This window comes from Equus quagga, chromosome 11 (genome assembly GCF_021613505.1).
Source record: "Equus quagga isolate Etosha38 chromosome 11, UCLA_HA_Equagga_1.0, whole genome shotgun sequence".
Classification (NCBI taxonomy): domain Eukaryota; kingdom Metazoa; phylum Chordata; class Mammalia; order Perissodactyla; family Equidae; genus Equus; species Equus quagga.
The window spans coordinates 105635275-105659520 of NC_060277.1; the positions used below are offsets into that span (position 1 = coordinate 105635275).

Below are 24246 nucleotides of genomic sequence, written 5' to 3' on the forward strand. Positions count from 1 at the left end.
GGGGCCGGCCCCGTGGCCGAGTGGTTAAGTCTGTGTGCTCTGCTTTGGCGGCCCAGGGTTTGGATCCTGAGCTCAGACATGGCACGGCTCGTTAGGCCATGTTGAGGTGGCATCCCACATGCCACAACTAGAAGGACCCACAGCTAAGATATACAACTATGTACTGGAGGATTTGGGGAGAAAAAGCAGGAAAAAAAAAAAAGAAGATTGGCAACAGTTGTTAGCTCAGGTGCCAATCTTTAAAAAAAAAAAAGAATATTCAAATGAGCAGGTCTAAGAGCTCCATTTGTGTAATACTGAGATTTTGATATTAAAACAAACAGACAACTTAACTCTTACAGAATAGGATTAAATTAGGTTTATAGGCACATCTAACGGGGCTCAAGGAGAAAAGACCAAACTTCTAGTAATTCTTAGAAATTTCTAGCAGGAACAAATCTTTGATGATTTTCTACTTTGGTTTCTAGAGGAAATTTACCAGGATTTGCCCTCTATGGGCACCGTGGTAAAAACTGCACACTCAATTATGGTGAAAATGTGCTTTCTACTTTTTGTTTTTTCTAATTAAACCCAGTGAGGGAATTTCCCTTAGCCTCTTCCACCAGTGAACTTATGTTGATTTAGAACTATTTCTGCATTCACTCATTTAACAGCTGAAGAACAAGCTATTATATGAATGATTTAGTTGTGTTTCTAGACAGATAAAATATTTTTTTCCTCTAATGAATAGAGAAACAAGATTGCAAAGTCTACGTGCACTGGAAGAGCACTTACCCAGTGTTCTTTGTAGCCACCTCAGCAAATGAAAGATCATAATTGCATCTTGGCCTTAATAAAGAAGACAAACTTTTAATAAAAAAGGAATATCTTCTTTGTAGTCTTAAAATTATATAGTGTATTAGGTTTTGTTCTTTATATTATGAAATGGATATTTAGAGAAAAATAAGAAAATGCCAAAAAACAAACATAAGAAAATAAAAATAAATTATAATCACACTAACTAGGTCATTGTTTTTAAGTTATATATTATATTATATATATATGAGGTTATATAATATATATATGATACTAGAGCTGAGACATGAGAGCCAGATCCATCAAAAATGCCATGGGGCCACCACCATACCTTCTGTGGAGTACCTACCTCCAGATGTTTCTACACAAGATACAGACACACACACACACACACACACACACACACACCATGATGACATATTTTGTTTATTATGGGTTATTTTGCATTATTTATTATTTAAAAAAATAGTGCATTGAACTATTACTTATCTTGATTACTGGAGGGTTTTTAGTGCCTCTTAAAGTTCACACTTGAGGTGCTCAGTGCTTTACTTACCACACCCTAATCCTAGCACTGAAGACAATTACAGAAGGAGGTGCAGATACAGAAGTTGATACAAACAGATAAATTTTTTTCTCAAAGAAATGGCGTTATATGATATAGTCTGCATTCAAAATTAAAAGAAATTCTTAAACACTTTTCAAGAAATAATTTTTTTGTTGCAAAAAACTCCAATCTATTCAATTATTTGTTGTTTTCTCTGTTGTCTTCCAATCACTAAACACTCTTAAAGGCAACATTTAACGATTGCTAATGAGATCAAACTCAAGACTTGTTGAGTTGAAGCAACCCAAAGTGAAATACTTGCCTGAGAGTTCAACAGACTCTCAGATCCCTCTATGGGGATCTTGAAACAAGCAAGCTTGAAACAGCCTAGCTATAGATTTTCAAAAATCAATCTCCATAGAATGTTTCGACATTCCTTGATTTTTAAGGATAGATATGAATAGTAACCTTAATTCTATTTTATGAACCCACTTGGAAGCCACTTAATTTTAACATGTAGGTGAATTTGATCAAAATATGTCAACTATAATTAGTTTGAACAGAAAATATTGTTTAAATACATATTTTATAAGCACTATGGAGTTAATCCTAAAATAAATCTATGAGCATTTTATCTCCACTTTAACAAGGAGGCACCAACAGTTAAATAAATCCTACAATTAAGTTTATTCAGCTGACTAGAATCAGAGATGAGCCATAACATTCACACCCTTCTTACTCAATTCGGCCTTATGCTCCATAGCGTTATTCTGGGCCAGCGGTAAGCAAACTTTTTCTGTAAAGGGCCAGCTAGTAAATATTTTAGGTTTTGTGGGCCACACATGGTCTCTGTCTCAACCACTCAACTCTTCCAAAAACAGTCAGAGACAACCTGTAAGTAAATGAGCATTGCTGTGTGCTAATAAAGCATTACTTACGAATATAGAAATTTGAATTTTATAAAATTTTATAAACTATTCAGTGTCACAATATTACTATTTCTTAAATTTTTTTTTCAATACCATTTAAAAATGTGAAAACATTCTTAGCTTATGGACTTTCTATATGGTCAGCCACATTTGGCCTGGGGGCTGTGGTTTGCAGACCCCAGCTGCAGGATCATGGAAAATATAATGACCTTGATTTAAAATATCAGAAAGGCCCAGTTTTCAGAAAAAGGTTTTATTTTCTATAAGTCTTATAAGTCTGTAAGTCTTATAAGGATGTTCACCCATGCAGCATATATCTCTGTTCTGGGTCATTTTCTCGTGCAGACGCTTTTCCATCAAAAACGCTCAATCCTATATTGTTTTTCATGAACAAAAGAAGGGATCTGTTTGGGAGAACTCATTTCAGACTTGGCCACATCTGGTGCCAGGAAAGTTACTCCACATAAAGGACTGAGTTCTTTGAAGAATAGATTTCTAAAGAAAAATCTCCTAACCATGCTATCTCTAAATATTGTTTTTATGTTTTCCTGAGTTGCTACCTTTTCCATTTTAATTCCACTCTTCATCAGTACTTCTAATACGATCATTAGTATTCAAAAGTTCCCAAGACCAGCTCTTCTAGATGTCTGCTAATCTAGATATTTGAGCTCTGTTGCCAGGAAGCATCATAGAGATTCTCCTTGAGGAATTTGCGTGTAGATAGCAGGAAGAAGGAGGAGAAAGAAGGAAGAGAACAGAGCGACATTGGCAGGACATGGCCGGGCCAGCTGCTGCACACCACTCTAGCATTAGTAGGCTTTGCAGGCAAATACACAGCCACCCAGATGCATCCGTGGCCAAGGGTGAAAGTGCAATATCTCCCATCAGTATGATAACTGATGTCCTTGCTCTCAACTGATGGAAAATTCCTCGAGGAGAAAGGGAAACGAGGACTATTGGGCTGTTAAGGAATCTGAGTTGGAGAAAGGGTCTCCTACCTCTCAGTGGCTGCAGCCCAGCTCTGTCTGCTTTCTACTGGGCCATGTGATTCCCCTCCTGAGAGCTCAGTTTGCAATGAGCTACCTTGCTCATCTAGGGAAGCCTCCACTGCAGGGTTAGGACAGAGGACTGAGGCATCTTTCTCATTCACTCTTTGGAGCATTTGATCCCATCTATAAAGGAAAAGGAAAGCATGTTCTCTATTTCTCCTCAGGGCCAGTTCTTTTTTTTGCTTAAACCACTGCAGTGGCTTTTATCTGCTCATAATTCTTTTTGAAGCCAAGTCCTCTGGCTATTCAAGCCATCTCCCTTCCTAGCAAGTTAGGATTGGGACAAAGCAGTTATAATTCTAGAACTTGTCAGCCAGAATCAAGCCATCACAAACCATTCACACAAGCTGCTCCCTTCAGCCCAATAGTTGAGATGATTTTTCCATGATGTAATGAACCTTTTAGGTTCTTTTGAAAGAAAACTCGCCAGCAAGTACATGTCTCTGTCTAGAGATCCTTTCTAACCAGAAAGTTGTTGAGATCATCTTTAGTGGGTGAAAATATCTCCTTTCGGGAGAAGGCTTTTGAGACCAGAAGTGTAAGTTTTGGAGGTTGCCATTGTTGTTGTTCCTTGCAAGGAAGAGAATAAAAGTGCAATCATACTAGGTCATGTGTAAATTTATGCTGTTTTTACTGGCTCTTAACCCTTTTCCTTCCAGGAATTGTTAAGTTCCTTTGCAGTCATATATCAGTCCTCGGGTATGTTCTCACCAAGGGTAACTGTTTGACGGTAAGGTCCCTCAGTAGACCAACAGAATAGAAGTGGGGTCATGGAACGGACTCCCTGGAAATTACGTAAGAGAAATAAATACCCTGGGATTTGTACAGAGAGGAAATTATGAAATTCACTTCGAGCATGAATTCATAGACTCTCTCAAACTCTCTCGTGAGAAAAATTTTTCTTGGTCTGAGGGGGTCTTCAGTGGAGTTAGGGGTGAAACCGTTTGTAAGAGAGATCTCCAGGTCCCATGTTGCTTGCAATGGGCTGCAGATCAGGCTGCCTTCCGATGGAGACTCCGAAGAGGTTTCAGGAGACAAGAGAAAGAACAGAACATCTGTGGGTGCCTAGAGTTCTTTCTTTTTTTCTATTCTTTCCTCCTTTTCTTTGGTTTTATGTCATGGCCTGTAAGTCAATTCACAGAGAATGCTTTCACTTATGGAGAAATAATTTCAATTTTTTCTTTTTTTTTTTTTTTTTGTGCTGACTGGATTGTCTCACCTGCAGGGTATGGGTTAGTTTTTTATTATTAAGTGTGCTTGGTGCTTTTCCCACATGTGGCTTTGAGAGGTTATGCTTTTCAATGGAGCCTGTGGAGCTGGAATCAAGCAGATCCTGAGCTACATTTCTAGAGATGAACCAAATGCTTATGGTAGTCATATAGTTCTGAGCACTCTGCCTGGATCACTGGCTATGTTTGGGTTCCAATCCCCTTTTTGTAGGATTTGAAACAATATGTGGACCATGGAGAAGAAAAATGAACCAAGGCAAGCAGTGCATGAGGAAAGAAGACAGAACGTAGAGAGGAGGGAACTGATTTCTGTGCTTAATTCACTTAGGGAAGGGCACTGATTCATTTTGAGCCCTGGATTAAGGAGACGCATAAATTTCCATTATTCTGTCTGGATTTTGAAACTATGGATATGGCATTGGTGACTAAGTCTTTTGTGCTAAATGATGCTTTGGTCAGGTAGATGTTCAGAGAAACTCTACAAGGAAATAAAAATAACATTTTAATTGTCTGCTACTCTAAGAGAACTGCTTATGTGATGTGTACTTAGCTAGTGTTCTATGGAACTATTGAAGCTATTTAGCCTTGGATCTTGATAGATTACTCTATTTTTGGAAAGTACTGAGAGAGTTGCCACTACCTACTTTGAATTTTTCATATTTAAATGCATAAGAAATATGTGTGAAATGGGTGAGTAGATGATTTTTTTTAAATTGCAAGTTGTAAAATATAACTGAACTCTGAACACCATAAAATCAGAATCATGAATGCCAGTTACTGAGAAATGGAGTCTCAAAGCTGGCTATAGCTCTTCTGTAGAACTAAGTAACTACAAATCAAAATTTAGCCATCTTCAACCTCTTATGAGCTTTTCAGATGTGTCATCATTATTAGGTCAACAGATATAACTCTGTGTGTGTGTATGTGTGTCTGCATATTTATACATACTTTGAATTTGCTTTCTGCCGACTAATTTATTAAGTACATTCCTTCCTTCATTTAATCGTGTACTGAGGCACAACATTTTTATATAAAAATAAGAGACATTAAGAGCAATGGCTTTAGGGTTTGACTTTGCCCAAGAGGGAAATATATCATTATTTTTCAAGGATTTGTTTTTGAAAGCACTATTGCATGTGTTAACACGCGTAAGAGGTTTAATCTCAGTAAACAGGAAAACTGGCTCTCCTAATTCATTTTTTCCCCCAAGTTGACTTAACAGATACAGTATGAGTCTTCACGTACTCCAGTTTACCTGCAGGGAAATGACAGTCAGGTTACAAAAAAGCATTATTTATAATGTCAGTTCCTGCCCTGCCAAAACTTGGTGACTCAGTTATGCAAACCATATAAAAGAATAGATTTTGGTATAAATACAAGTTTTGAAATGAGATCCTCTTTGCTGATATGAAGATCAGAAGCTGAAACACTGGCAACAGAATTTAAGTCTGTGTTATAAGTTTAGAGTTTCTCTATTGCTAACCACAGAAACAATTTTCTAAAACACTTGTTCACAGTGATAATTCATTTGAATTTCTTTAACATTTGAAACATACTGTATGTAGTTCAAATCCAAATGCAGGAGAAGAAATGTCTGAATTTCATCCTACTTAGTACATTAAACTATCTACATAAGCACCTATGAAATGAGTAATGACATAACTTGGGTTTTCTTTTAATAATCATTTAATGATATTAATGTTATTTGTTCTATCCTTAGTCATTAATGTTATTGGTGGCAGTAGGGTGCAGCATTTTATTTTTGCATGGTTGTAATACAAGTTTTATTTGTAACTTATATACAAGGGCTTTGAATATTAAAACATAAATTTATCGAAAGCCTGGATTAAATATCAATTGAGGATATATGCCTGCAGAATGCAAACTCGTCAATGAAGGAGGAAAAGATTCATTGAAATCCTCAGATACTGATTAAATTTATTTTTAAAAAGGAAGAAACTCTCCCACAGAGAAGCACAAAAATTGAGCCAAATATTTGGAATTAGCTCTTGCATAAGGAGTAAAAAGCCACACTTTATATACTATAGTCAGGGTACAAATAATTTGGGAGGAATTAGTAAGTGTGAAAAATATAGGTCACATTCTATGATTTCTAGATTTGTCTGCACAGAGATGCTATGAAAAGTTATATTCTGCAGAAAATGGAGGGAGAAACACTAGATTTGAAATCAGCAGGCTTAGAATCCATATGTACAGCTTCCACTCACATGAGGAGCTTTCTTGGAACATAATTTCTATATCTCTATTTTCTTACAAATTAAAATTGGGATTTTGGAAATCACAGGAAGAATAAAACAGAAGAAAAGATCACATGGTACAGCCACAGCCAGAGGCAATGGATAAAGAAATGACAGTTAGATTAACGTTCCAACAGACCTGCTTACATCTCTTATTCTTCTACTCACTCATCTGTAAATCCCTCCCTGTCTAAAGAATAAAGTGTCAACTCCTCATGCTTGTCTTAAGGGTCTAAAATCTGGCCCCAATTTAACGTTCAACCCTAATATCCCTTTATTCAGCAATTTATTCAAATGCTGACCATCAATTGGAAAATTTACTTTCCAACCTTTGTCTAAGGCCACCTATATTTCCAGATATAGCTACACTGTGTTCCCAAACTCCTTGGATATTTACCTCTTCATTTATGATTTTAGCACTTAGGCACTGCACTAGATTGCTATGTTATTTAAAGACATCACATAGAAATATCTCTTTAAAATATCTTATTCCCTCAACTAAGTTACTTTATTTATTAATCGTATCATTTTACTCATTAGTAGTAGTAGCAGCAGTGGTAACGTAAATAACTCCCATTATCTAAGTGATCACTGTGTGTCAGGCATTTTATATATATTATTTCTAATCCCTATAACACTCTTTCACTAGCTAGTTTGATCAATCTTGCAAACACGATCAGGCTGACCCAAAGCCCAGGCTCTCCCCACTGTGCCACGTGTAACCAGTGTAAAGGTCAAATAATTTAGAACATCCTTGGAATTCAATGCATTGGGATTTTACTTGAAAGAACTGCAATTAAAAAAAAAAGTTTCAGGAGATCATACCCTTTGACCTAGTAATTCCACATTTGGAAACCTATTCTAAGAAAATAGTAAGAGATGAAGATTAATGTAAACATTAATCCACAAGGACAGTTAATGCATCCTCCTATGAGTATAAAACAAAAATGAATATAAAGGAATAAGGATAGGTGATGATTAATTAAAGTATGGTTCATATGTATTATGGACATAAAATATATGCAAACAAAATATATGCTTTCAAATGATTTTTAATTGAATGACAAATGCTACATAATTCTAAAAGGTATGATACTTATGTATCAAAAAAATCACAAAATTGATCTCAAAATTATAAAAAATATATACATGAAGATATAAAAATAGAAACAAAAATATAGGAAAAAGGGAAAGAGATACACCAAAGTATTCATAATGGTGGGAATATGGATTTATTTTATTTTCTATGTTTTCCTACATTCTTCTATATTTTTAATGTTTATCTTGTACATTTTCCACAATGGGCCTGTATTGTTTTGACCAAAAAAAAAAAGACTTAAATATACTCATACACTTTGAAAACCACATGCACAAACTGTTAAGGTCCATATCCCCACAGCTAGATATTCAGGTATATACCCTTTCTTTCAAAAGTATCATTACAATATTGTTGACATTACTCAAAATATGTTTTGCATTTTCTTTGTAGTTTGTGGCATATTCCCTAAATGTTGACAATAGCGAGTAACCTTGGCTGTCTGAAGTTATCTTTCTGTTGTTGTTAGTTCTGAACAAAGCCAAGTTGCATGCATCTTACAGCAGGGCTACTTGGCCTAAGGAACTGCCATGCATGTCAACAGAGGATGAACCGAGGCTGTAGGCTCATTACCTTTAAGAGAGCTAATGTGCCATTGGGACATTAGGGACCATTGTCATCACTGTGTGAAGAACCATAGTAACGGAGGGTCTGGCCCTAAGATGAATATGAGATTTTCAGAGTGTAATTGTCTCACCCACATGAGATAAACGAAGTCTTCCCGAGCACGACAGAAGAGTAAGTGACTAAATAATAACTTGGCTGCTCTGGAAGTGTGAGCTTCCTAAAGAACAATCCCACTTACTGCTGTTCATCTTAACATATTTGATGGAAAAATAAAGATCATATTAATAGACACAGTAAGCACTCAAATGATTTCTCAATAAATGAATATATAATTTTGTTGTCATAAATGTAGCGACATATGCATATTTGCAAACACACAGGTACCTCACTTACCTAGAGGTCTTCCTCAACTATTCATAACACAGCAAATACAAGGACTAAAGCGTTTAAGTGCTCTGAGAAGCTAAAATAGATGTCATAAGTCCATATTCTGAAACATTTTACTCAAAAAGGAAACTGACCGACACAAGGTAACTCCAAATTTAGCATCTGCTCATTCTATTTCAAAAATATACATTTGGGGGCCGGCCTCGTGGCCGAGTGGTTAAGTTCTCATGCTCCGCTGCAGGCGGCCCAGTGTTTCGTTAATTCAAATCCTGGGCGCGGACATGGCACCGCTCATTGAACCACGCTGAGGTGGTGTCCCACATGCCACAAGTAGAAGGACCCACAACTAAGAATATACAACTATGTACCGGGGGGCTTTGGGGAGAAAAAGGAAAAAAAATAAAATCTTTAAAAATATATATATATATATGTACCTTCACTTTAAGCCCTTTAGATCATATTTGCTTTTACTTTACATATATTTTTTAACAACCTTGGTTACATAATTTCTGAGCCCAGTGCAGATTAGAATCAACAAATTAGATAGAGCATGGTGACAGTCTAGATTCAAGGCACATTAGCAGAAGCAAAAATGAGAAATGAAGCCTGTCATTGATGATAAAGGAGGAAAAACAATCAAGAGACTCAAATACACTTAGTCTAGGGTCATTTAATGTAGAGGACAGTGATCTTACTGGACCCTAGTAGGCCAATTCCATCTCAGGTAAAAATGACATAGCTTATGATTATTACAATGATACTGAGTCATTATTCAGAAGTCATGTTATACTCAAAAATACTGTTACTTTCACTCATTTCATCGTTCAACTGATATTTATTGAGACCGACTTATTTACTAGACCACGTGCGAGGCAATGAAGATATAAAGATAAAAAAGACATGGTAATGAATTTCAAAAAGCTCACTATTGGTCAGTGGAAACAAACATAGGGAAAAAAATCGTAATTGCATGAGAGGAATCAAATATGCTATACTAGAAATATGTAGAGTGCCATAGGGACAATCAGAGAGTTTGAGGATGCATACAATATATCAGAGAAAATAATTTTCACCCAAACAAATCTGTTATTTAGAAAAGCCATTATGTGATATGCTGCATTCCCGGTATGACAGACAATTAAAACATCATTGCTGTGTTATTAGTGTTAACAAATGGCAAATAAAGCCTTGTGGAATAAATTCCATTGCTTTAGAGGAAATAACGTCTGTGTAGGCAGCAGCATGCAGCAAGAACACGCCATTCTTAGAAGCAACATGTCATTTATACACAAAGTTACATGTATATAGAAAGATCTGAGGGCATAATAGGCATTTCAGGACATAAACTGAATGAGGAGGCAATCCTGTTTGCTCATAGGCTCTCAGCTTCCTCAACACAACTACATATAGTAGCCATCCTAAAGACTTCCTCATAAATCCTACTCCATTTCATTCCACTTCTCAGAAACTCTCCAGAATTTTAAAAAAAATTTTTGCTGAATCCATTTTAGCACTTAATCCTAGGCTGCTTCATACTGTATTTTGTCATCAGATTTAACTGGTGCATAGTTGTCTTCTCAATTAGATTGTGAGTTCTTAGAGGGAAGGAACTGTTTCTCCCAGGGCTCTTACGTCTCCCATATCACCTAGCACATAGCTAAAGTACAAAGTAGCTGCTCAACAAACACATTTATTGAATTTAATATGAAGATTACATCTTATCAATGCTGTAAGTGAAATTGCCAAAGCTGTTTTCCAATAGGTAAGATTACATTCAGTGCCTTAAAATACCCTAGTAGATGACTTGTCCTCATAGCAGCAGATTGCAAAACCACCCTGTCTTCATTTCAAGTTAATCTGACATTTATTTATTACTTATTACTATTAATTATTACTGTGAAGATTAGTAAGTGGTTCTTAATACCTAGTAGATGCAAATGACAGGAGTTCTCTCTTATCATTGTGAAATCGGACTGCATGCATGGTTAATGGAAGTCTGAAAAGATATCTAATTGCTGGAGATCTTCATATAAGTGCAAGGGAAAGATTTGTGCTCCTAGTGGAACAATCACCTTCTGCGTCATAAGAGCATTCATAATCTGACTGCAGATCTGGAATATGACTAATATTTGGCTCTAATACTATAGGTGGTTGCTGTGGAGGGAATCAGTAAGACCATAATTGTCATTTCCTTGGAAAAATTTAATCCACAGATGGATCCCAACACCCAACTGCATTTGTGTCCAAAATTCATGGGGATTTTTGCTAAATAAGGACTGATTCAGCCAAAAAAGACAGACTCTGACTAGAGAACTCTGTATCACTCAGGGCTCCAAAAAGCGTATTTACCCAAGCACTGAATGCTTCGGAACACTAGAATTTTCCTAAGGGGCAACACAGTGAAAAGTCACTTACTGGTTAAAATGCACATTTATATTTACCCTTTATAAGATGAAGCAATGGAGTTAATCAATGCTATCATGCATTTACAAAGTTTCCGTTACCTACAAAAGATAACCATTCATGTTTCCTTATCAGCTAAATAATTAACATAAAAATTCTATTCAGATTGGGAAGCTGCTTATTAAAATAATCAGCTTTTCTCTAACTTTCTACTTGAAGAAATAAGCCTTGCTGCATATGGGAGGTGAGAGTGATATTGATGGTAAAGATTAGCAAACATATATTTATTTGCCCCCTCCCAGAACTAAATTTATACAACCAATCATAATCTTGTAACTTTGTATTCTTTTCTTCAAAGATTTTCCTATCATATGAAACTTTCTGTATTCAGTTTATTTGGAGTCGAATAGTAAAGTAAAACAATTCCAATCCAAATTTCAGAAAAATGGCATCTCTTTCTGAGTGACAGATCTCCAAAAGACTCGTTACCTGGAAATAAAAGTGTTGCCTCTCTGAGTTTACAAGGTTTGGAAAATTCTTAGCCATCTACTAGTGCACAGACTGAATCATAATAAAGAAAAGAACATATATAAATGATTAATAGCCCCCTTCCAATTAGGCTTAATATGTTGTAAGGGATTATTTAGACCTCTCCTGCCTGTTTCTTAGCAGAAATCCATGAGGAAACACATTTCAGAAGCAGTGGAGCGAGCTGTTACTCATCGTCTGTCCTTTGGCTGTATAGCGTTAGTTTGTCTATCTCCAGGTTCTTTGAGCTTTGGGTTACAGCCTGGGTTCCTATACATCCACCTATGTTGCTGAGTTAATTCAAGCTGTTTATAAACAATACATGACTTAACAAATGTTAACGTAGACCTCCCTTGTGTGAGGCATTGTTCCCACGCACGGGCCTTTAAAAGGCAAGACAACCGGTTACAGGGCTTGAAGTACTGTGTAATTTCAACAAACGGAATGGAACAGCAATGCGTTTGGTTATCAGAGCAGTCACACGTCGTCCACAACCTATTCCACACGCTTGTAATTTCAGTATCTTGCTCAGTGCTAGGGAAAGAGACACACTTGCTAACGGAGGACGAAGTACGTATCTGCAAAACCTCAGCATATTTCACCAGCACCTCCTAGGGGCCATGTGTGGGTATGAGGCTAGGAGGTGGGCACCAGGGTGCACCGGCGCAGACCCTTCCTTGAATTGTCGGTTTCACCTCTCCTACGCACAAAAACATACTCAGGCTGTGCCGCTCAGAATACAAGCTAGTTTGTTGAAGTAGTTTGGCAACTCTAGGAGGTCTTTTAGAGGTTTAAATAAACTGCACGAAAGGCGCATTTGGTCGCTTGAGAAAATAAACATTCAACACACACTCAGGGATTTCGAATTCGGTGTAAGGAAAAGACTCCTAAAGATATTATGTCCTCTAACAGCAAAGCTTCATTATGACACCAAAGTTCTCAGAGACCTGTCACTTACTCTTCAATTTACACACACTCACACACAAACAAATCCTGTAACGTTCCAGGATCCAGACCGGGTTAACACTGAACTCGACATGGGTTTTTAAAGGGTCTGCATGCTCTTGCCTGGTTGCTGGGAATGAGGGCTGGGAGGCGCTGATGCGAGGGCAGAGCTGAGTGGCTGTAGGAGTTGCTGTTCCAGAGAATTCACTACTCTGTAATTGCTCTGATTTTAGATCAGCAGAGCGTGCCGGGCGGTGGTGGAGAAAGAGATTGAGGGCGGACAATGCGAGAGGGAAGGAGTCGTTCACCGTTCAGAGAAGTCTAGGCGCTTTGTAAGTAATTCACGAACAGTCGGGAGAAGAAAAGAGCCAAGCGGCTGTGCAGTTGCAACACTGGTGTGCCTCTAAATCCAGCTGGGTTCCGCGCGCCGGTCCCGGTCCCGGTCCCTTTCCCCATTTAATTCGCGGCTCCTTCGCGCCACCGCAGGTTCTGCGGGGGATTCGGGGGACGTGAGCTCTGGGTGGGAAGGAGGGGAAAGGGAGACGCGCCCGGGCTGAAATGCAATCCTCCCCAGCTGTAAACGTTTCGCCCCGGCATTGGCACCTCGCAGGCCCTTCGAGGAGCACGCATAGGACAGCCGCCACCGAGGAGAGAGAAAGGGAAGTGTGGGGCTCCGAGCGGAGTAGGAAGCTTTGCCCAAGGCCAGGCTGCAATTAGGCGGCCGCAAAAGCCCGGCTGCAGAGCTTCCCACCTGCTGCTGTCCCAGCTGGGGCGCAGCTTCCTCCTCCCCAGCCGGGGCCGGACTCCCCGACCAGGCTTGGAGGGCGGAGGGGGAGGAAGCGGCGGCAGGTTCTCCTCGCAAGCGGCCGGTAGCATCCTCCCCTCCCCGCCGGCGTTCCCGGGGCCGGCTGCGCGGCCAGGCGCCCTGCGATTGGCTGGCAGCGGCCGGGGGTGGAGCCAGGCTGGCCGGTATCTCGTGGACTGCCTCAAAAGAGCCCAGGATATTGCAGAGCGCACTAGAGCCCTGGCCAGCGCGCCGCCTTCCCCGGCGCCGGCAAGCTGGGTCTTAGGAATTCTGGTTTGCTTGGGCTCACTCGCTTTTACAAACTACTGGATCTTACATGCCTCTGTACCCCCCACTTCCACTCCATGTCCCCATGCTCCTGCGCCAGCAACAGGTAAGGGCTGCTGTGTGTTTTCTTCCCTCCTTCTCTCTCGCTGCCTGTGTGTCCTAGGGAATGGACTCGGGCTGCCGTCCCCGACCCTACCCTCTCCCGCTGCTCCAGAGGTGCCCAGCTGTCACGCTGTTGTAGCACTCACTCACGCTCCGGAGTCCCAGATCATGCCTATAGAGTTTGTGTGCGCACCAGAACATCCCCAAGAGCTAAAAATACTGAGACATGCTTGGAACAGTTGAGCAATAGAAACAGATTTCTCTGCAGCATCTGTTTGTGCTCATAACTTCCAATGCACCAGCTGTAGCGAGATACTGAGTTTGGAGACAAGGGCGAGAGAGCCTGCGTTCGGTTCTCGCTCTAAGGGGGGGCGGAACAAGGAGGGGCACGCGTCTAGAACGCTGGTCTCAAACCTTGGCAAACCTTGGGACTCAGCGCTAGTTGATCCTCGGCTTCTTTTTTTTCCCTTTCCTTTGTCATTGCTTCAAGCGCAGCTTCGCGTTCCAAACAGAGCGAGCGTCTCAAAGTTGCGTTGCTGGGGAAGAGAGCGGGAGCCCGAGTTGGATTTGAGCCTGAAGATCGCAAAACTTTCACATCATATGTCACTCTCCCCTAAGCAACTTGTTAGTCTTAGAAATAATAGTATTAATACTTAAGTTGGAGACAGCGTGGTTTCAGGGAAGCACAGTGGTCAAAACGACTTGGTTCTGAAAAAAGATTGCATCATAACGTGGACTCATCATGACAACTGAAAAAAAATAGAGATAGGAAATGGGCAGTTTAATGTCTGTGTCTGGGTAAGCGGATCAGTAAGATGGTAACTAGGATACGGCTGTGAATCCTGGGGATTTTCATAAACTCAGAATTTACCTGTTAGGAAATAACGCATTATTTGAAAACGTGTTTTGGGTATGCAAAGAACGCATATTGCCTTTTGCCTCTTGTTTTCCTTTTACATTAATAATCAATAGGCTGTCAGATTTCCTCTCATTAACCTTTGCATATCAGCTGAATATGACCTGTGCACTTAGTTTTTTCCTGATCACTTCCACCCCCACCCCAAGGATTTTATTTATATTTGCCATTATCCAGAAAAATCTCCATGCTCAGGAGATAGAGATGTTACTTCAAGGATGATGGGAGGGGTGAGAGTTGGGGTCAAGGTCATTTCATTTTGCTTTCAGCCCCTCCCCCTCATGTTTTGGTGGCACTGTCTTATGTTATTAGTATCCGTAGGAATATTTCTTCTAAACTCTTGCGAATTTGGCTTTTCCTTTTAAGAACACACAGTATTTCTCCTTCCTTCAGCCTCTCCCGTTGTGGAATCCCTGGTCAGCTATAGAGTCCTTGTATGACTTTTGAGTAGCCTGAAAGATTGACCACATCTTTTCCTGAACAGATGGATTATTTCACCTTTGTGATTTTTAGTGTATATTTTTGTTCACCAAATATGTGTATTTTTCAGCCTTTGCAAGTGCTCAGGGATGCTACATGCGCTGTTGAGTATAAATGTTATGGTGCTCACATAGATAAATGGGTATCTATTTATGCCCCCCCTTCTCCCCTCCCCCTCCCTTCTGTTTACTAAGCTTCTAAGAGGTTGCCTGCTAGCAGTTGTGCGCACATAGCAACATGTGCCCAGAGCACACTCAGGCTGCTCTATATGGCGTCAGCTGGGGAATAGCCGCTCTAAACACTCATTAGCAGACCTCTGTGTCAGCCCAGTACACTTTCTCTTACTATCCTTATTTCCTATCCTTAGTTAGAAACTTTCTTATTCACTGCACATCATGAGCATATATTGAGGCATCTATTTTCATTTATTCTTCATAATTACATTTTTCTGGTTTTTTATAATCCATATTGGAAATATTTCCTATATGATAAAATTGATTTTCAGTCACTCATTAATACCATGTTATCTCCTTGACCTTGTATTTATCCATAGCTCTCTCTCCTTTAACATCTACCTAAGATTGAAACACTGGACTATTTTTTTCCATCGCTTATGCTTAATTTTGGCTCAGCCTATAAATAGTCTTAACATGAACAGCACCACATGTAGCCTCTCCATTTCCCAGAAATACTTTCTACCTCATTGGTTGTGGCCTGGGTAAAATGATTATTTGTGTCTATTAAATTTACATCAGGCCCTTAGATATTTTGGCTGAAAGGAGAATTTACACATTGTTCATCAAATCAGATACCAATTCTCCTGAGTTGTAGCCATGAAGGAGTCAGGTCGTGTACTGTTCTCATCTACACTTAATCAAATGTTTCTCAGAGAATTATTATGAATATATGCCTAAAATAAAATTGCACGAAAGCCCTATTCCTAAGGAAAGTTTTTCCCAGATGCTCATGAATTGGTGATTTTCAATGAGAAAAGAGCAGGCAAGGAAGTTTTCTGTATGCATAAAGCCACTCGGGCGTGTAGGCAGGTTGATAGGGAGAGCATTTTTTGTGGTGAAATATTGAGACCATTACCCTATCAAACTGTGTCATGTTCTAGATTTTTGCTATGTAAATCAGCTCCACAAAAGTCTGAATATACATAATGTGTGTGCATACATATACACACATAAATCTGTTTTGGAACGTATCTATTTGAAGTGACAAAAGTTTCCATTTTGCCAAAAAGCTGTTTTTTCCCCTTTCCAGGCAGAAATGGTAAAATATCTAAATGATGCTCCGCATGTGGAACAGATTCTGTCATTAGCAATGGAAATAAGACAATAATAGTCACTCAATACAGGCTATTTTCAAGGTTCTAAATGTGGAAAGCTATTCGTAGGAAGCTGGTATTGTGTGTTTTGTGGAATTCAGACTAATGTCCTAGGGTCAAGATTTTTGGAAGGTCGTAATTCAGTCTTTAGATTTCATATGGTTGTTATGCTTTAATCTGGAAAGAGTGCAGAAATAAGTCAAAAGAAATTTGAGACTGTCTACACATGGTCCCTAATGGTAACTCAGATGCAAGGATTGTTTTGAATCATGAAAAGGGAATTTCTTGGTGTCAGCTTATAATATAAGATTCTGAAGTCAATCAGAACTCAAGGATGCAAGCATTATTGAAATGAGGCTCGTTTCTCCCCTTTTTTGGAAAGTATACTGGCATTAGATGTTATATTATTATCTTTGTTTTTGTGTAGAAATGTTTGGCAATTTCATATGAGCCAAATAAGCTGAAATCACTGTTAAAAAAATTCTTTCCATGTCCAGGATCTAGAACCCTGAGGAACAGGAGTCTTCTTTCTTTTGTCCAAGTACAAACTTCATAGGGAAGCAGACAAAACATTGAAGCAGGTGGAAGACTGGGAAGGCACAGTAACTTCTTTTTATAAAGTAATTCAAAGGCACTTTGAAATCGGGCATCACTTAGGTGTCAAAAGCTGCCAAAATGTAACACACATTGCAATTTTCACAGATGACTAATCTCAGGAAAAATGTGTTGGGGCACATTCTTGCATAATAACTTGGATAAAGAAGGAGAAGTGAAAAAGACGTTAACAAGGCATTTTCAAAGACAGTGCACCTTGCCTCTGTTTAAGGGGGTGCACAGAACAGGGTTGATGATTTGCTTTATTTGTTTGTATTTGGCTTGGCTGAAATCGATTCTGTTAACTGCTTCATCTTAATGTGGTTTCAGGGGAGAAAGGAAAAGTGGAGTCTCATTATCAGGGCTTCAACAAATTTCTGATCCTTTCCATCTGTTTTTCATTGTCCCCCCGTATTACAGGAGGTAGAGTTGGTTCTTTGAAAAGGAGAGAATCACTTTTACTTTTTAGTTCTATGCTATATTAGTTCATTAGTTTATACTTGGTAAAGAAAACACCTTAGACTTTCTTTTGGTAAAGGAAAAAATAGTTTCTTTGGAACGAAGATGGAAAATTAAAGTAAATAGGTGGTTTTTATCCAGGGGAGAATGAGGCATGAGGAGAATACTGAAAACTACTATTTGTTCACATTAGGTAAAGGTGTGTGCCTTCTCCATGGGAGCATATAGCAAACAGCAGCCCTCAAAGTGAAAGTAAGCTGACTGACATTTATGATCTATTCTTACAAAGTTGTTTCTGTTTGGGAAAACACAGGATTGGACCCGCATGAAATGAGTTCCTGCCTTATCTCAATCCGATAAAGACCTGGTCCTTTGGCACAAAGGTGCTTGCTTCCTAGCCTTTCATTACACATGGCAGTCCCATCTCCAGGGAATTTCAGGACTCTTATTGCTAGGCAACAGAATCTGTCTTTCCCCCAGAGCTAACCTGCATCTTCAAGTCAGAATCATTTGCACTAACAGAGATGTTATCAGGCATTTCTGCATAGCGCCTGCTTTAAAGTGTGCGAAGTGATGGAGGAAGCCCAAACAGTTTCCAGAAACTGGGATCCATTTCAGATGATTATAAGGGCTGTCTACTCAGTTTTATCATTTAAACAAAATAGTCTGTTCCTTCCGATTTCAACCATGTCATCAAGGGCTCTAAGAGTCTCCCATAATGCACCTGGAACTCAATTAATATTAATATTCTGCTTTCATATGAAATGTTCTCTAGAAATGTCTGAGTTCTTAAAGCTTCGTGACAAATCTTGGACTTAGAAAGTCTTTCTTCTGCTTAATAATTTGGGACCCTAGAAAGTAGAGAAGGCAAAAGAAGAGGCTAAGAGAGGAGAAGTAAGTTGTTAAAATAGGATCTTCTAGACGGCTGGCCAAAAATAAGAGAAAAACGACCTGAACTTTTGGTTGAAAGACTGACACAAAAAACTAACTCTTCTATGTTTAATGAGTTTATGCTTTTAAATAAAATAAAAAATATTTTTTATAGTACGAAGAAATTAAAGTCCTGTAATTCAATGCTGAGTATTTTTATCTATATCTGACTCTATGTCTTGCTAGGAAATGTTGCTTAGAGAGTAGAAGCCTTTAATAATGACTTCTTTTGTAATAAATGATCTCTCTTTTTTTGCAGGACATGTTCTCTGGATGTCAGCTGAGTTGCTAAGGTAACTCTGCATGTCAGTAGACAGACCTTGGTAGAACCTCAAGGCTCCTGGAGACCTCCATCTCTCCTTACATTTTTTGCATGTGTGTGTCTTCACTGAACATTCAAAACTGTTTCTCCAAAGGGTTTTGCAAAAACTCAGACTGTTTTCCAAAGCAGAAGCACTGGCGTCCACAGCAGAAGCGATGGGCAGTGTGCGAACCAACCGCTATAGCATTGTCTCTTCGGAAGAAGACGGCATGAAGTTGGCCACCATGGCGGTTGCAAATGGCTTTGGGAACGGCAAGAGTAAAGTCCACACTCGACAACAGTGCAGGAGTCGCTTTGTGAAGAAAGACGGCCACTGTAATGTTCAGTTCATTAACGTGGGTGAGAAAGGACAACGGTACCTCGCAGACATCTTTACCACATGTGTGGACATTCGCTGGCGGTGGATGCTGGTCATCTTCTGCCTGGCTTTCATTCTCTCATGGCTGTTTTTTGGCTGTGTGTTTTGGTTGATAGCTCTGCTCCATGGGGATCTGGATGCATCTAAAGAGAGCAAAGCTTGTGTGTCTGAGGTCAACAGCTTCACGGCCGCCTTCCTTTTCTCCATTGAGACCCAGACAACCATAGGCTATGGCTTCAGGTGTGTCACGGACGAATGCCCAATTGCTGTTTTCATGGTGGTATTCCAGTCAATCGTGGGCTGCATCATTGATGCCTTTATCATTGGTGCAGTCATGGCAAAGATGGCAAAGCCAAAGAAGAGAAATGAGACTCTTGTCTTCAGTCACAATGCTGTGATCGCCATGAGAGATGGCAAGCTCTGTTTGATGTGGCGAGTGGGCAATCTTCGGAAAAGCCACTTGGTGGAAGCTCATGTTCGCGCACAGCTCCTCAAATCCAGAATTACTTCTGAAGGGGAGTACATCCCCCTGGATCAAATAGATATCAATGTCGGGTTTGACAGTGGAATTGACCGTATATTTCTGGTATCCCCAATCACTATAGTCCATGAAATAGATGAAGACAGTCCTTTATATGATTTGAGTAAACAGGACATTGACAATGCAGACTTTGAAATTGTTGTGATACTGGAAGGCATGGTGGAAGCCACCGCCATGACCACACAGTGCCGTAGCTCATATCTGGCAAATGAAATCCTCTGGGGCCACCGCTATGAGCCTGTACTCTTTGAAGAGAAGCATTACTACAAAGTGGACTATTCAAGGTTCCACAAGACTTATGAAGTACCCAACACTCCCCTTTGTAGCGCCAGAGACTTAGCAGAAAAGAAATATATTCTCTCAAATGCTAATTCATTTTGCTATGAAAATGAAGTTGCTCTCACAAGCAAAGAGGAAGATGACAGTGAAAATGGAGTTCCAGAAAGCACTAGTACGGACACACCCCCTGACATAGACCTTCACAACCAGGCAAGTGTACCTCTAGAGCCCAGGCCCTTACGGCGAGAATCGGAGATATGACTGACTGATTCCTTCTCTGGAATATTTACTTTAAAACACAGTCTGTTGGTCAAAGGCCCCAGTTATTCAGACGACGGTACTGGCGAAGAGGTGGGTCAAGGCAAGTGGCCACAAGGGACTGAGGCTAACACAGTGGTTTCAAAGAAAGACTGTAAGCTCGAAGATTCATGTAAAGCACTTAACATGCTTCCCCATGACCTGATGGCACATACGTGTTGTAGAATAAGTTATGGGGTTTTTATGTTTTGTTTTGTGTTTTTACAAAACTTGAACTTGCAGGCAAGCCTTGGTTGGGTGTTTGACTTATCCAGAATGCTTCTCTTTAGGGAACAAGAATGTTTTTAATGGCATAACAAAGGCAAGACTCTGCCTTAATTTTTGAAAAGCTGCTAACTACATGAACACAAATTGTCTTTTTGTTGCAGTGTAGTTTTTGTTTCGTGTAATTTAAAAGTCAGTGTTGAACTTTATTGAAAGCTCATGATATGTGCTTCAAAGTGGCAAGTATTTGGCTATTAGCTGCCAAAAACGAGAGCCTGATTTTTTGAGGCCAGTAATTTGTTTGCTAGAATTGATTTTCTCTCTCTCTCTCTTTCTCTTTGGTTACATAAGGGCATTATGTAACACTAGCCAAATGGTAGCCTCTGGGTTGGTTTGTTGTTTTTTTTTCCCTCCATGATGTTAATGGGTTATCTCAAATTTTAAGTTAGACTACCTAAAATAAATACCAAAGATAATGCACATTTTTGCACAGTGGAGCTTATACTAAAAAGGAAAGAAAGCCCTCCGGCTGCCTTGAAATAAGAGACAATAACTTTGAACCTCAGCAAGACCTTGAACTGCCCTCTCCTTTGCACCTTATTCAGAAAATAGAACATCATACACAGAGTCTAGTAAGTGTAGTGCTTTTTAAATTGTGTTCTTTCATGTAACTTTCGTATTACAGGAGGAAGAGGAAAGGGAAAGTAAAAGTCACACACACACATAACACAATATCAACATCTTTTCTTTCCTGTGAGGTAGTGCCAGCCAGGCTAACACAGAAGGTGAGAGATGGTATGTGCTCTTACACTTTTCTGGATTTTCCCTTTTTGCACATTCCAAAATTTATTCCATAAGACCAGACCCAGGTTGAAGTTATTGGCATCCTCAAAACTGAGCCATCCAACATGAAAGACAAATAAGTTTAAACCCTTGCGGCTGAATTCCTTGCCCTGACTGTCAGGACATTTCTAACCTGACATTGCCTTCAAAAGATGCCACACCTGGCCTCTAGGCTGGTTCTTCCAATCAGTCTGTCTGGAGTGAGTCCTACAGTGTCTGTATTTGCTGCCGATGCCAAAATGAAGAGGCAGTGAGATGAGGACAAGGCACTTTGATCTAGCACGTCAGCTCAAGTATTCAGCAGGGAGAGGAAGGTTGCTTTCTTTGATGGTAGAGGGTAGGAACGAAAATGTCTCAGTATTTTAGGGTCAACAAGAGCCATAAAACATATAACACAGTCACAAGTAAGGGAGATAATGGCCTAAAAGCATTATTTCCTCTTATGAATCCACACTCCTGATTGAATCTGAGCTGATCCTTGTCGCCTGTGGAGCCCTAAGGCAGGTTACTAAGGACATGTTGTTTTCCAGAAGCCTCTCCTGCCTGGCTGCCTGACTTGCTAGAAACTTTTTTTTTTTTTTCCGGCCTGGCTCAATAGCGAAACTCTTTTTTTGGTTTAAAGTTCTTTATTGGTGAATTCTCGTGTTGCTGACTTTTGAATTGGAGTCTCAAAATCAACTCTCTTATGGTATTATATCCCTGTATGCCATTAAAAAACAGCTTGTTCTAGAATCCTGTGTTTTGTAACTTGACGTTTGTGATGGTCTCTGGTTTCGAACAGCCATATCTGAATGAGGTGCCTGCAATAATATGACAGTTTCTGCTGTTCTCAGCCTTCAAAGTCAATGGGTTTGAAAGCTATGGTGTTATTTTCATTGAATCCAAGATAGAGATGTCAAATGTGTGGATGCTATGTTAAATACAAATTTAAAGGCAGGTTTAGGAAGTTGAGTAGAGAGTTGGAGGGATCGGGATTGAGTAGACAAGAGAATTTATAGAAGAGGCAACCATTTGGCCGTTGACAGTGAGAGGGTATCGAGGGCTTCAGCTGCTGCTATTTCAATATTTTGCAAAGGAAAATAATCAAACCAAAGAGTATTCAGTGATAAGTAAATTAAATGAAGATACGGTGGAGAATGGGGGTGACCAGAGAGAAGGCTCCTCCCAAACACACAGTGCTGCCATTTCAAATGACTTGAGATATTTGAGAGGGGGTGGGTACGGGGGCAAGAATGAGGGAGGGAAATCTTTCAACTTCTTTCTGAAAAAGAGAAAAAAAATCTAACATTTCTGGTGCACAGGTTTGTTTTTTTTTTTTCAAGAAAATTTTGCAGAAGCTATGTTTTTAAAGTGTACATTTTATAAAGTTTATCAGATATTTTCATATTTAAAGCCAAATGTAAATAGATGTCTGTAAAGGAAAAAAATTGCCATAGAAAGTATAATTTCAGTGCAGCAATTCTGAGAGCTAGTACCTATATGCTACCGGTTAGCATGGTTTTAGCAAATATTTACCAGCCTTATAAGGTTCGTATTGCTATGTTCTTCTGTTATTTATTTCAGCATGGACTGATCATTTGAAAGCTTTTTCTAGTTATTAGTATTTTAACAGTTACAAGCTTTAAATGGCAATTTTTCTTTGTCAAGAGCCAAGACACAGGTAATGCACAACATTTTTTGCTGCATTTTACCTTCAAAACGTTTGTCCTTGTTGACTGGGTCTCCTTAATTAGTGTACACATGTCATTAGAATGCAGACTGAAGAGACTCATCGTGAATATCTGGGGTCTATTCCAGATACGTGTTGCTTCTCTATTGCAAGCAAACCCCTTCTGAATTTACTTAGGAATTATTCCCTTTTAAAGAATTTTTGCCCATATCTAGATGGGCATTATATTTTTGGGAGGAGGCATAGATTCTTGGTTATGCTATTTTTAAACAAGAGGTAGACAAAGTGAATTCTATTTTGATTATTGAGAAAGGAATAGTTTTCTATCCCTCTAAGAGTATACTTGAATCAGACATTCTAAGGATGTCACCATAGCACTGTAGTCATTTCCAAATTCCTGGAGAAAGTTTGTTTTACTTTGTTTTTATTCTATTAATGCATTATTTCTTCCCTTCACTTCCTTTCTTCTCTATAAACTCCCATCCCAAACCTTGATGTTTGTTCCGATGAGCTCTGTCCCCCAAATCATGTTACCCTTTCAAATAACAAATGTCAGTTCGTATTTCATTATAAGCCACTCAGTAAAGGTAAAAAGCTTGTTCTGAGAAGTAGAGTGAGTTCTTTTTCACTCTGTGTCTATACTGTTAAAGTGAAAAAAAAAACAAGTGTTGCACCGTCACCTCCCCACTCCCAACTAGAATCTCTTTTCTAGTTCTGTTGGGTTTCAGCTCTGGGCTCTGGACGAGTTGAACAATCCCGGCTTTTGACAATCATGATAGTTATTATTTTCCCGTTTGCCGTCTTTTTGTATCTAAAGTCTTCCTATTGTACTGCACAAACCATGGATTGTACATATTTTTATATATTATGTCTTATTTTATTATTTCTAAATAAAAAATAAAAAATTGAGAAGAAATTGGTGCAAGAATCTTTGGGCTTCCTGTAGAATCGTTGAGATATAAAGCAAATGTTTCCAAACAATATGGTATAAACCCTGATAGTTTGAATGAATAGAGCCATAGAAATTGCCTAAACAGACAGCTGTGGGGGGTGGGGAGGGGTGCTTAGATTAGTTTAATCCAAGTTAGAGGAAGTC

At 39.3% G+C, this 24246-nt stretch overlaps 1 protein-coding gene and 1 long non-coding RNA gene across 4 annotated transcripts in view; one reads left to right on the forward strand and one right to left on the reverse strand.

Annotated features, from left to right (window-relative positions):
• The window catches only part of LOC124246928 (uncharacterized), a 13584-nt gene extending 12754 nt beyond the window's left edge, over positions 1 to 830 (reverse strand). The window contains exon 1 of the long non-coding RNA XR_006890634.1: positions 775 to 830. This is a non-coding gene — a long non-coding RNA (uncharacterized LOC124246928). The remainder of the gene's footprint in view (positions 1 to 774) is intronic.
• Positions 1 to 24062, forward strand: part of KCNJ2 (potassium inwardly rectifying channel subfamily J member 2) — a 27416-nt gene extending 3354 nt beyond the window's left edge. Inside the window, exons 1-2 of one of the 3 annotated variants that reach the window (XM_046675693.1) lie at positions 9286 to 13065; positions 18876 to 24062. In XM_046675693.1, the coding sequence (XP_046531649.1) occupies positions 19094 to 20377 (1284 nt within the window). In that variant the 5' untranslated portion in view covers positions 9286 to 13065; positions 18876 to 19093 and the 3' untranslated portion in view covers positions 20378 to 24062. Of the gene's footprint in view, positions 1 to 9285; positions 13066 to 13751; positions 13912 to 18875 lie in introns of those variants that run through there. The other 2 variants (XM_046675691.1, XM_046675694.1) reach the window with 2 other exon arrangements.
• The last annotated feature ends 184 nt before the right edge of the window (positions 24063 to 24246 follow it).